General features: G+C 40.6%; 1 protein-coding gene across 5 annotated transcripts in view; it reads left to right on the forward strand.

Annotated features, from left to right (window-relative positions):
- rbms3 (RNA binding motif, single stranded interacting protein) overlaps nt 1-14,263 on the forward strand; it is a 265,018-nt gene that overhangs the window by 232,013 nt on the left and 18,742 nt on the right. For all 5 annotated transcript variants that reach the window (XM_010793775.1, XM_010793774.1, XM_010793779.1 and 2 more), the window contains 3 exons: nt 5,264-5,307; nt 8,196-8,292; nt 11,976-12,026. In XM_010793775.1, coding sequence (XP_010792077.1) covers nt 5,264-5,307; nt 8,196-8,292; nt 11,976-12,026 — 192 coding nt within the window. The remainder of the gene's footprint in view (nt 1-5,263; nt 5,308-8,195; nt 8,293-11,975; nt 12,027-14,263) is intronic.

Raw genomic sequence — 14,263 nt, forward strand, 5'->3', positions numbered from 1 at the left:
TGTGTGTTAAGGATAAAGGTAAAATGATATACTGTCAACATGGAGGAGACACCCAATTCATGTGCTTTTGCTGTGTATATATCCCAACCCTTATACAGAAACTATATTTTGTAACTTGTCACACAGATCCTACCTTCAGTAAAATCTGTTAATATATTTCTTATTCTCTAAATATACTCATTACTCTTCCTGGATTCAATCCAAAAGACATATTTTTCCAATACTGGAAATGGGATTACTAAACACACATCTAAGAAGTCGAATTAAGGAAAATTCCTCGAATAAGGATATTAACTATGGGCTTACCTTAAAAAGGGAGAGACACATTTAATGTGTGTTAGGGCGGGCCAAATGCATACAAGACCAATTCTGTTTCAGCTCATTGAAAGTTCTTCCTGTTGTCTTAGTAAGAGATAAATCCCTCTTCTTTATTATCCCCCTCTCCTCCCCTCCATCTCCATCTTTGTCCCCCTCTCCTCCCCTCCATCTCCATCTCTGTCCCCCTCCCTCCCCCCGATATATTTCACATTACTCTGGGATAAGGCGCGGCGACATGGCTGAGAGGCGGAGGTTTAACAACCTGAGTTCAAGGCAGTGTGTGTGAATGTGTTAATCTGTGGCTGAACATTAAGCTCCAGTATGTACAGTAGACTTTTATTTGTTTGTATGTGTGAGACTTTATGTGCTGTGGTTTTCTATGCTTGAGGATCTTTACATATTTAGCCCCCACACTTCACAGAGAAATGTTTGAAATATGGGTACGGATTTAAAAAGAAGCTAGAATTAGTTCCAGTAGAAAACCCGGTTTACGTTTCTGATTTCAATTAAAACATTTATTTATGTTTCTATATTTTATTGTTGGAAAACTTTTGTTTGTTAAATCATTTTTACCCTCCATACAATTTAATATGTTTTGGAAGAGCACCACATTTCAAGACACAATACTAAGGGGGGGAAATAAAATAAAGAGAAAGAGGCTCCCACACACATCAGTTGCTTTTCTGTATTGATTCATCATCAGTAATATGTGAGTAGTGTTTCCCTTGTGTACTTGCATTAAATAGACCAGGTGTGCTCTATTGATGTCATTATGAGCTCTGGGATTTGTTTTGATGGAGCTGAAAGGTTTTATCATAAATTACTTGTATTGTAACTTGCAGAGCCTCATCATCTCAAATAGCTCTGTACATAAACAAGAAATACATTTAAAAAACAGCATCACAAATAGGGCTAGAAAGGAAAGGACGAAGTATTGTAGTATATTATCCTTTGTTAGAATGTTACATGTGTTTTTCTCATCCATAAAAGTGATTACCAGTTGAAAGGATAACATTCAAAGGCTTTACTGTCAATATTATTTGACAATTTTATCAATATAGCAATATCCACAGAGAAGTGCTTAGCAATCAAAACCTTTGGTCCAAGGCTCCTCACACACTGTAATATTCAATGCACTTAAGACATGATAGAATAATGAAGTAAAATAGTGCAAAGGTTATGGGTGAGTTTTAAAAGATTAGACCTCATTTACACCTTGCATTGCAGTCTGATATGTTATCTGTATATTGACATTTGATCACAAAGAAGGCCTTTGCTGTCACAGCAGGTTGAGCACCTTGGTTCTTCTATGTAGGATCAAAACTCAGAATGTAAATTAAGTAGATTATTGTCCTTTAATGAGGAAAGGGGTCAACTTCTTCTGCCTCGTTCCTTAAGAGAGCAATAATGAGCATAGATAAAAGGGATGTTTTGAAGAATGACTGTATGAACTGCTTATCCTTAGTCAGCGTGTTACCTAGACCTCTCTCCATAAACCCTTGGTGTGACCTTTAACAGATGTGTTGGTTGTAGACAACACATTCACACCTGGCTGAGATCAGATCTCAAGTCAGCCCATCTGCAGACATGTCGTGGCTCCTCGTTGGCATTCTGTGTGCGTTCACTCCTACACATTCAATAGAAAGGCCCTTATAATATGTTGTGTGTGTGTGCATCCTTGTGGTCATTGATCAGCTGTACAGGCAGGGCAGGGGGGGATGGGAGATAAGCATTACTTGTTACTGCATCTGTCAGAGCTGAGGCCATTCCTCACCTCGCTCTCTGGCAGCAGCAGCAGCCCACGCCATCCCTATCTCTACCTCTTTCCTCTCCCCATCTCTACAGTTTACCTCACTCTTTCTCTCACTCTTCTCTCTCCCACTTTGTCTCCCCGTCTCTTCTTCCTCGTGTTTGAAGGCTTCCCAGTTCCCACAGCAACATATGGAGACAGAGAGAGAGCGAGTGACTCACTGAGACTCAGAGAAAGAAAGAGAGAGGGAACACATTGCATGATCAGTCAGGATACACCGGGTTGAGTGCTGCAGGGTGGGCTGATGGTGAGGATTGAGAAATATAAGACAGATTTTCTTGTAAACTATCCAAAGTGGGAGTCGAGAAAGCGCTGTCTCTCGCTGTCTCATGCTGACAAACATATTAGTCACTGCCTTATTTTGCCACACACACACACACACACACACACACACACACACACACACACACACACACACACACACACACACACACACACACACAAACAGACAAGCGCCATGGGTGCTCATTCTTTTCCCCCTCTCTCTTTTCACGTCCTCGCTCCCTTTCACCAACACACACTCCTACACACAAAAACTTTCAAAGTCACACTTCTCAAGCACCTACTCTAGGGGAATGAGTGAAGATGAAAAAAAACATCCGGCTTTCCACTCTGTGTGAAAGCCTGACAGATGTCCGTGTGTGTCTGTGTGTCTGTGTGTGTGTGTGTGTGTGTGTGTGTGTGTGTGTGTGTGTGTGTGTGTGTGTGTGTGTGTGTGTGTGTGTGGCCACTAGGCGGGGAGAAAATAAAGTGAGCGGAAATCTATGTATGGGAGGCAAAAATACAAGGAGGGTGTGGGTCTGTGTGTGTGTGTAACCGTGTGTGTTTGTAAGGACATTGATACGATGGCTCAGATCAGATTTCCAGCATACGAATACATCAGGGGTGTCCTTACAGCTGCCTGACATAGGCTGTCCTTACACCACCCTTTCCCCCTTTTTGTAGGATCTGCATTTTGAACACATGGATGCTTATATTTACACACACAATTTTCCTTTTTATTTAAAGCTGCTCTATTTGTATAGTAAAACTGTTCACCTTTGTCTTGTATTCGTACGACAAAATGCATTTTATTTACCTAAGAGCACAGATGAAATAAATGAATGCTAGCTCATTATTCACAATGTTTATTACTTGACTTAATGATTGACTACATAAATAACAATTGAGTCATTCTCTGCTGCTTATCTGTGTGAATACAGACGGCATTAAACAACATTTTGGCATAACGTTTATTGTTATGGGTATAATTACGCAAAATGTTTAAATCCATAATCGTTGTGCGGAAATGTTCTGTTAGATCATCATATTTACTGTGTAAAGTGAAGACTAAAACTCAATTACGACCTCATTTAAAATGCAAAATGAGCATGCAAAGCTTCTCTCTCATTAAAAGACTGGCCTTTCCATGGCAGCTTTTCTCAGGGCCAAGCTTTGTTCACGAGATCTGTACAGTATCAATTTGTTTCAGTCTTCAATCAAGCTCAGACAAAAAACACACACAGACTGTCTCTGTCTGTTCCTTCCTCCTGGTAGCAGAGCCAAAAGCTGACTGCATCAGTGATCAGTCATTGGTGGAGCAGGGTCTCCGGTCAGAAGCTTCTCTGCTGTGGAATTCATCTGCACATGCAACCAAGGGCAGCACTTAGGGGAGACATCAGCCTCAGCAGACAGATGGCCACGTCTGCCTCTGCTATTAGCGTGCATTCAAACACACGCTCTAACACACAATAATGCAGTCTTGATGTCCTGTGTAAAACTGGTTTAATAATACAAACACAGAGACCTTCGCAACGTCATAGAAAAGGAGTGAATGTTAAAATACACTAATAAAGTGGAAGAAACAGGGGCTGGTGTCCCTTCATTTGGCTTTAACTCTGCATACTTTGTCTCTGAAAGCCTTTTTTAACTAGCTCTTCGTGTGCACTCTTACAGAAATTGAACACATAAGCCTACAGCCACTCAAACATGCATCCACACATCACTACTGTATTTATTCTGTATAGATTCCCTGCTTTTGCTCACTGCTGTGGGTTTAGTCCGGGCTCACTGACCCCCCCCTGCTCCTCTGAGCCACTATTCCCTTAACGCTAAAGCTCAGTGTACTGTAGGTAGAACCCTGGAGGAACAAGGGCACATACAAGGTACAGAAAGACAGGAGGAGGGTAGATTAAGAGATGAGGGATGAAGAGAGGAAGGCAAGGAGAGAAAGGAAGAGAGCACAAGATGATGGAGGAAGAAAGGAGAGCAGAGTGAGAGAGTGGAAGGGCAAGAAAAAGGAGTGTGTGTAAGTGTATGCTGATGAAATCTGCCGTCCTCAGCAGCCTCGCGTTAAAAGAAATCGGATTAGCTCTCCTCCGGGAGAGAACCTTCAGGAATGCAGATGACGGATTGCGGCGCACAGGTTTCTCTCCTGGACTCTAAGAGGGCCTCACACACACTTACACACATACACCTACTGTATACACACACACACACACACCTTCAGCAGACAAAGAACTCAGTTTTCCGCTTACCCTTTTTCTATCCAAAGGGCATTTCTTAATTTCCTCTCATTCATAAATAAATACTTGACTGCACGTGATTGAAATAGAAAAAGACACGTCTTCAATACCAATTCACTTTGTCCTATTGACTAAGCTTTTCCCCGCATTGGCTTTGTCACTTGTCAGTTCTCCAATTTTAAAATGAGTTGATTTTTATTTGATTGAATTTTTTTTTGAACAAAGAGAATTAGGGAATAAATCGCGTTATTCCCCAAGTACAATAAAGGTACAGCGAATTATCGCGCTGACATTGATGCAGGAACTTATCGACTGAGTTCCCAGAGACAATCTGAACACACCGACACAAAGTAACACACAGATGACAGTGACAGAATGCGGTACAATGTACATGCACATGTCCAATACCATTTAGAACAACATATTAATCTTCCCTGACAATCCTCTACCTACTAAAATGATGTGACTCAATAAAATAACAGATAGTGTGCATGATTTCTGGTTCAGGTTTTTAGTATTTCACGCCTTACGTATAAAGCTTTTTTCAGTGTTTTCAAGTGAATGTTTTTCTCTGATCCTGATCTTTCAATTTTTGATTAATCCTGCGTGTTTATTGTTTCTTCTCTTTCAGACTGGCATGGCGTTAACATATGATCCCGCTGCAATGCAGAATGGGTAAGAGCTTGACGGTCAATCCGTCCTTGACACCATTTAATACACTCACCTATTGGCTCATTTCACCCCAGTCAATAATACTGCCATACATAAAGATGAATGTAGTGACTGCACTTTGTTACTGTTTGATAAGGAACGTCTATAAGGGGACTTCAAATATTGGTTTTCATTGGTAGGGTAGGAAATAGCAAAGGGTAGGCTAGTGTGCTTGTGTGTTTGTGTCTTCTTCTATGTGTGTGTGTTCCTGTGTGTCTATGGGTCTTTATGTCATGACTTAATGGTGCTGTGGAAATAAATGACCCGGCAACATGTTTTATTTTTCCCCGCTGTACTGAGACAGGAAGGGGAGTGTTGAGGCTCCCCTTTATCTCCCTCTGGCCTCAGTCACTCACAGGAAGCTCCTCATTCCCCGCTTCCTAAACCACTTATTCCCCAGTGACAGAGTCGATCTTTACCAAAAAATGTGATGAATGGCATTACTCATTACACACAGCCTGCCATGTAAACGTCGGTCACAGCCAGCAACAGACATTTGTGTTAAGCAACAGACCTGCTGGGAAAGTTCAGCTTAATGATCATTTTACAGAAAAAAGGAAATAGGTTGAATCAAGTAGCAAAAAGTGCAAGAGTAGTCTTTTTTTTTGTCAATGTAGAAAATGAAAAATAGACAGACTCAGCTAGCAAAGATTGTAGAAGCTATTGTCAATTAAATTCAGATGTTAATGCGAAGTAGAAAATAAAAATGCAGTTGAACTTAAATTGTCAAACTGAAATACCACTCCACATTTGTCAGACTGTGCTTACTGGTACATAAAAATTCAAATGCAAATTGGATTATCCATCCATCCGTTTTCTGCTGCTTATCCGAGGCTGAGTCTTGGTGGCAGCAGGCTAAGTGAGGCGGTCCAGACCTCCCCGCTCCCAGCTAATGTTTTGCAGCACTTAATGGAAATTCCGAGGTATTCCCAAGCCAGAGTCGATATATAGGGTAATTTCTCCAGAATGTACTCTGTCTAACCCGGGGTCTCCTACCAGATAGAAAACCCCCAAAGGAAGGTGTCCAGGAGGCATCTTGATCAGTGGCTCTACTCTGAGCTCTCCCCTGTTTAGGCTCTTACCCTATCTCTAAGAGTGACCCAAGCCACCTTAAAGAGAAAACTCATTTTGGCTGCTTGTATCTGAAATCTCATTCTTTTGGTCACTATCCATAGTTCATGGCCATAGGTAAGGATGGGAGCGATTGACTGGTAAATGTAAAGCTTGTCCTACTGACTCGGACACCAAACCAACATGCCTGATGATTTGTCGCTCCAATTTACCTTATAGTCCTATATCTCCTTGTACCCCTCCTTTGGCGCAGCAACTCAATTTCAACCCTGACGTAGCAATTTAACGTTTTCCAGGGCCTCAGACTCAGAGGAGCTGACTCTCAGCCCGGGGCCTCACATTGGACTCAAACCGCCTTAGTATGTGCCAAAGGTTGCGTCAATAATGCAGCATCCCATGCAAGGAGCAGCAAAACAATTCTGATACCTTCAAACCAGACACTCATCTCTACTCTAAACTTTAAGACCCTGTCCAAGTCTGCGATGCCAGAACCTGACCCCAATGTCAGTCCCAGAGGGTGGTGGGCCCGCAGTGTTAATTGGATATGCAAATTTGAAATAAAATGATGATGCAAATTATCCACATATATACTATAGAGGGACTGAATACAAAAAAAGATTGTTTTCATTAGCATTTCAATAAATGTATCTATACACTTTCATAGAGGAGTAATTTCAAAGTCAAGTCAAAGTCAACTGTATTGTGTGTACAGACAGAGAGATCAAAATACTGTTTCCCACAATCCCGAATACAATAACAAAAATATATAAAAATATGTATACAAATATGTTTATACCTATATACACAATCAACATACACATTAAGACATAAATAAAAGCAGAACAATCAATATATACTAAATAACATTCACTTCAATAACTTTGAGAAATGTAATAGGAAATCACCTTGAAAAACAAAACTCTGAAAGCCATTTAAGTGTCTCACTCAAAGATATGTACTGTTTTCAGAGTTGTTGTTTTTGTATTCCTTGTTTAGGGTTTCACAAACCTGTCTGCCTTTGTGTCAAAATGAACTGTAAAACTGCAAAAAAAATATTTTATTTTAACATACAGAAAATGAAATCAAACTGCGAAGAGAGAAATAAATATATTATTTCATCAAATTTATTTTTTCCATTCAAGGGATTTGTAGGGACACATAAAAAGACTATAAATATCCAAAAAGAAACTCTTGAGTTCAAACATAAAGTAATACGCACCGTCACAGTCTGTCTGATCTGGATCGTATATGGGGCTGTTAAGCCTAGTATATACATTGCCTGATATCCTCTACCAGTAATATGATCTTGAGATCAGATGGAAGAAACCATTGGACGCTCCACTACTGTATGCCTCCCAGGGGATCACAGCAACACTGGGATGCTCTTAAACCTTGCAGTGAGATAAAGTAAAGTAGCGCGGAAGACCCCCTCGCTACTCTGCTGCGTATGTCAAACCTTACTTTCTTGAAATGCATTGAGTTTTTCCCAAGCTCAGTCTACAGGCGGCATGGTACAGTGTAGCCTTAATACTAGAATCCAAGTTGGAAAAAAACAGACAATCTCCTTCTTTATACGATAACAAAGGTGTGTGTGTGTGTGTGTGTGTGTGTGTGTGTGTGTGTGTGTGTGTGTGTGTTACAGAATGTATTGTTGACATTATGTTCTATACATTTATTTTGAATTTGACAAACTCGTTGCTTTGTCCTCTTCCCTTCCTTTTACACCCTTTCTACTTCAAATTTCTCCTCCCTCCTTCCCTTCTTTCTCTCCCTCTACTCAGGTTCTACTCCTCGCCTTACAGCATCGCCACCAACCGCATGATTGCACAGACCTCCATCACGCCCTTCATTGCTGCTTCCCCTGTTTCCACATATCAGGTGGGCCATAATGCACTGCACTTGCTGCCCGTGTGTGTGTAATATGAGGGTTTGCTTTGCGTAAGGGGATGGAAGAGAGGGGGCGGGCTGCAAAACAGCGTGAGGTTCTCTCATCTTCTCTCATCGTTTCTTCGCTGCTCCAGCTGTGCTCAATGACATCTGTTCCGTAGGCGGCAAACACAACAGGCATCAGAAAACAAGCAATAGAAAAAAGTGATTTAAAAAAGAAAAGCTGACAGGGTAGAACAAATAAAATCACACACCAAGACTGAAAGTGTCTAACGAAAAAAACACTTTTGTCCCTCCCAGTTTTCTGACCTCTTTTGTGCTCCCTCAGCTGCTAACGCAATAAAGCAGTTATATCTTTGTATTTTTTTAATAACTTGGATACAAAGTGAAACTCTGCATTACTCACGGCTGTGGAGTAATGAAAGCGAACAGAACAGGAACGTGAAAACTGACTGTGTTAGATGTCAAGAGCGTTAACCGTTTTCCCGTCACATTTCACGCAGCATCCCTCTGCCAAATCTAAACATCAAGAGGCACTGCCACTGTGCCCTCTCGCTCAGACACTATCGTTTAACATCGGCTCTGTTTGGTATGCAGAGTCAGACAGACGAGGAAGGTGAGCAAGAGAGAAGAGATGAAGGATAGATGGGGGGGATAAAGGGGACAGATGGAGAGACAGACAACTACGGAGAGGAGGAGAGATAGTGCGGGTGGTAGTGATGGCGGTGGCTCGGGTAGGGGGGCAGAGGAAGGGGTGTTGCTGAAGGTTGCTGTGCCCGTCTTTGAGGCGCGCTTGATTAAAACTGGTCCAGTACCTGTGGTGGAGAGGTAGTGGGAAGAGGAGGAGGGAGAAAAGTGGGCCAGGACGCGTCTCTAATCCGCTCTCGGAAGGCTTCCCAAATTGATTTATCAAAAACAATGCCCGGGCTTTTGAGGAATATTAATCCTCACAGTTTCAATATCAGGCAGCTCTGCCACCGCTTCCTGTAATATTGCCCTTCAGCCAGTCACGGCAGGAAGGTGAGTCCTTCATCTTCTGTTGAAGTACAAAGAGACATAGGGATAAGAAAAGGAGAACACTAACCAGGCAGCCATATATGCCAGACAAAAGGAAATCGCTTCCTTTTATGATGGAAACTATTTGCCTTTTGTAATGAAAACCTCAAGATGGCATATGCAATGACTGCATATGCCATTCCCTCTTTTATGTTTATGTTGAGTGGATATTTCTTAGATTCTTGCTTGGTGGCATTGATTTATCAAATCTGCAAATGACCCGTGCCAACTGCAATGTTCTGGTGTTCTTTCAAGCCTGCCTCCGGTGAGCTTGAATGATGATTGGCTTTGTTTCCTGGAAAAATGCTTTGATGATCCACATGACAGCAGCCAGCCAGGGCCAGATCACTACCAAGATCTCAGCTAGTGCCGCAAGCCAGCCGTGGCCTGGTTTACATCACTTGCTCTGCACACCGGCTCACTGGCTGACTAAATATGTGGCTGGCTGCTTGGATGTGTGGCTGGCTGGCGCACTAACCAGTTAACTGGTTCGATGGGTGGGTGGCCAACTGGCTGATAAATGTACTTTTTGGCTTGTTTACCGAAAGGCTTTCATAAACGGTAACACAAGCTGTGAAGTTCAGCCAGAGGTAGGGAGCTTCTTAGGTCAGGAACATTATACCGTTCACTCACACTAAACCTACTTTAGCTACAGAATACCTGTATTTGACTAACTGTTGTTACTGTATGTAGAATAACAAAAAAGTCACGTTATCAGATCTGTTTTAGGCCCATTGGGGTACATCCAAGTCAGTCAAGACATGTCCTCAGAAGCAAAGTCTTCTGGATCTCTGATTTCTGCATTTTTCATCTCAAACGGTCTGGATAGCACTCTGCCTGCGGCTGTCTGGTAAATTTTTTATTATTCTACATTTTTACCTTTGGGCCATGTTTCCATTTTAGAGGAAGGCTGCACTTTCTCAGGCAGCAGCATGAGCCTCTTTGACACACAATGCACTGTTGTTATGTCAACTTGTGTGGAAAAATGAAGTGGAACTATGAGTCCAAATACTCTGATCTCCACATCATGCATTCCAATCAAACTGGCATTGGTGGAGGCAGAAGTTATGACAGCGAACATTTTAGCAGCAAAGAAGAAAATGGAAAATATAATATTGTGCAACTCTGAATTCCAAGAGTTCTGTTACTCTACAACGATTTCAAATACCAAGTTATCCATTGTAGTAAGAAGCAGCACCAAACAGTAGTACATCCCTGTTAAGATATTTTCTGCTGCTACTTATTCTGCTTTCTACCAATGCAAACTATTGATTAAATCTAAAACTATCGAGAATCGAAATGCAAGATGGGTCCAATCTTAATCAGGTTCACATTCTCTATAAGACTGTAAACATTAGTTTTGAGGCATCTCATATGGTGCAAAACATCTCTAATATACCATAGCACTGCATTGGAGTAAGCCAAAAACAGTTAATATGTGTTAAGCATTAGACTAGCTCACTAGTTTATTTGGCGTCATTCGTTTTTTTTTTCTGATTCGTCGGTATGCAAACAAGGGTCAGAGTCGTAATCAATCAATTTTTTAGCCACCAAAGCCACTAAATCGGCCATGAGTGGACGCATTTTATAATATAAACCACCGTTTTTTATTTACAGCCAACCATGTCTCAACGTTTATCTGGGACAGCCCAAAATCACGTATAATTTGGGGGCCTTAAGTCTGAATATAATTCCTAAGTCTCTCTATTAAACAAATCACATGAGGGTCATGCAGTGTCTTGCATGAAGATAAGTGATTAAAGATAAGCTTTCTCTGTGTCTCTCTGCTGTCCCGTTCAGCTGGGGTGAACAAATACCGCCATGTACAAACAAACAGACTTGGATTCATGTTATGGAATATCAAGCTTATTTATGTGTGGATCCAAATCACGCATTTGGGTTGGCACAGAGGATTGGTGGCTCTTAAGGCAGATTATCCCATGTTTGTCTTTGTTTAATCTAATCATTTTACCAGGATCAGTGGCCAGCCTGTGTGTTTGTCTGCTACAAGCTGTCTAATTCCTCTCTCCAAAACATCTAAAAGCTCTGTTTGTTCCTCCATTCCCGAGTCTCTTGATCATTGTCTCTGTCACTGTTTTACTTTATCGTTTGTGAATATGCATGTCTGTATATGTTATCTCTTGGTTATAGCTGGACGTACCTGTGACTTAGGATCCACAAAAACATTCTATCCATCACTCTTAAATTATTTTAAATATTCCTGCCTGATTTTGTATAGTTCTCCCTAGCTGCCTGTCCCTCAAAGTTGCACAATGTTTCACCCCTCTTGCAACAGCACTGGGTACAGCTTTAGAATTATTATTATAACAGAGAAGGAAACAAATTGATGGGCTTCATGCACAAGTCAGACTGTTGGCAATAATGAGAAGGCAGGAGGGAGATTTGCTGCCTCCAGACTTCTTTGGTACAACTTAATCTGTGTAAAGTTCAGCCGTTTTGGTGCATTAAAACCAATGCAATCATCCTTAATATTTGAACGTATTGTGAATATTTGAACAGGGTTCATTGCTTTATGTGAGCCAATACTTGGATTTGTTTCAGATTGTGTAAAATGTATACTGTCGGCGTCATTTAACATTTTATGTGTTTCTCTTCAGGTCCAGAGTACGTCATGGATGCCTCATCAACAATATGTTATGCAACCTACAGTAAGTACTCTCCCATTCACCTGCAGTAACTGCCCCTGACTCTCCACTGTTGCCAAGGCTTGGATAAAAATGTGGTTGGTTTGTTTTTAGTTTCTTCTTTTTGCGCAGTGTTTTTTTCCATAGTTGTTGAAAGGCTTTAGAAGGAACTCGTTAAAAGAAATGTATTTCATGTTCCTGCTGAAAATAGATTCCAACATGGAGCATATTTTTACATTCCGAGAAATACTGCTGATCAGATCCAGGTCTGGAAAACCACATTCCTTATGCACATAGAATTACAGCACCACATAAAATAAACATCTTATAGCTAAATCATTACACTACTTTTGTCCTGCAATTAGTTTATAGTGCACCGCTCCATGAATGCACATTACCCCATTTTTTTGTTTTCCAAAGTATACCAAGGTTGGGAGTTTATAGGTGTTGGATGTACCAGGAAGCGATTCAGCATCATTTACCAGACCACAGCACAATACAGACGGGCTGTGTACTGTTGCTCTGGGTTACCAGTGTAGACTGCAGACAGGGAAAAACATATTATTAATTAGATTTGCTTCACTGGCAGCACAGTCTGCAACAGTAGAATTGAGGTAGTTATATGACTTCCAATGGTATTCAGTCAACCCTATATAAGAGTACAGAACATTGGTTCCCTAAAAGTCCAAAAAATATGTTTTATGTCACCCAGTGTGTGCAGAATATCCACACAGGGTTTTTTTGCATTTTATTTTTTCTTCGCTGGTAAAGTCATATTTTACTACTTGTACTGAAATGTGATGGGTATTTCAGTTTTAAGCCAGACAACACATTTGTACATTTCAGAATGGTTAATAGACTGGTGTTTGTCATGTTTTTTTGTAACATACCAACAGCACGGTATGGAATACATCCCAGATTTGCTTATTTTGTAGCAACCAAACACTTAAGTGATTTATGGAATGGTTTTTAGGTTGAGCTTTTGCTGATCCTAGTTAGTGTTCTCATGTTTGTTGCTTAAAGGTTTCTAATCACTGTGCCAGAGGCTTAAATGTTTGCTTGCGGCTTTTCTTGGCCCTGAAAAAAAATTCAGTGTAATTTATTCTCCATTGCTCTGAACCAGACAAGGGCTCGTGAATATGATTCTTTACAATGGCCAAACAGGTTTAGTGTTTCATATTCAAAAATGAGCAAAAGACACATCCTAATGAAAGTTTGCTACAGTACAGTGCCCTGCAGTACAATATAGATTGCTATTACATACAGAAGAGTAGTCAGAAGTGTGCTGTAATACTATGAAGTGTATTATAGTACACTACACAGTATAATAAGAATATTCTACATGTTGTATCATTTGACTAATGCAGAAAGTTATTTAAAAAGAAACATCCATCCATCCTCGACCGCTTTTCCGAGTCGGTCGCAGAGGTAGCAGTTTCAGTATAGAGGGCCCCAAACTTCCCTTTCCCCTGGCCACATCAACCAGCTCTGACTGGGGGATTCCAAGGCACTATAATCCTTCCAACTGGTCCTGGGTCTGCCCCTTAGTCTCCTCCCAGCTGGAAAAAAATCTTTGTTACCCTAAATGTAACGTGAGTTATGAGTCATTTCACTAAAGTTACCTTTAATTAACCACACAGCACAATAATTTAACTTGTGCTGCTGTATAAAAGTTCACTATTCTTTGCTAATGATTCAATGAAAATGCCTGCAGGTGAAAAGTTAATGCCATGCTATTCAGACTTCTGAATTTGGGAATGATCTGCTGCAGTGCTGTGTAGTAAACAGAAGTGATATGTTGAATCTGTCTTTAGATGCTAAAAAACTTTCCCACAGCGTATAGTTCACAAATATCAATCTGAAAGCCTCATCATGATGATATAAATAATTATAATATAATAATTATATTATAATATGATATAAATACATTGTCTATATGACTAATTTAAATTGTATTTGGGAAAAATATACATGTTATGTCTTATTTTAAATAAACCAATTGTGTGAGCATTAGCCGTTAATCAGCTTTTTTGTTGTAGGATGGAATAAACCTAAAAGGAAATTTTTCCTATGGTGCAAATCCCCAAAATCCAATTTACCTTACTCATATTTTCCTGTAATTTCTGTTAGCTTGCTGCTTCTGCTACTTTCGTTAAAAATGATGATTACATTAAGCAACCATAAAAGTGTGAATAGCATTGTTAGCCTGAGTCATGCTTGCGATTTAACACATTGGGAAGCACTGGACACCACAGCTGATG

The sequence above is a fragment of the Notothenia coriiceps genome, unplaced genomic scaffold (assembly GCF_000735185.1).
Source record: "Notothenia coriiceps isolate Sejong01 unplaced genomic scaffold, NC01 NC01_scaffold00037244, whole genome shotgun sequence".
In the NCBI taxonomy this organism is placed as follows: domain Eukaryota; kingdom Metazoa; phylum Chordata; class Actinopteri; order Perciformes; family Nototheniidae; genus Notothenia; species Notothenia coriiceps.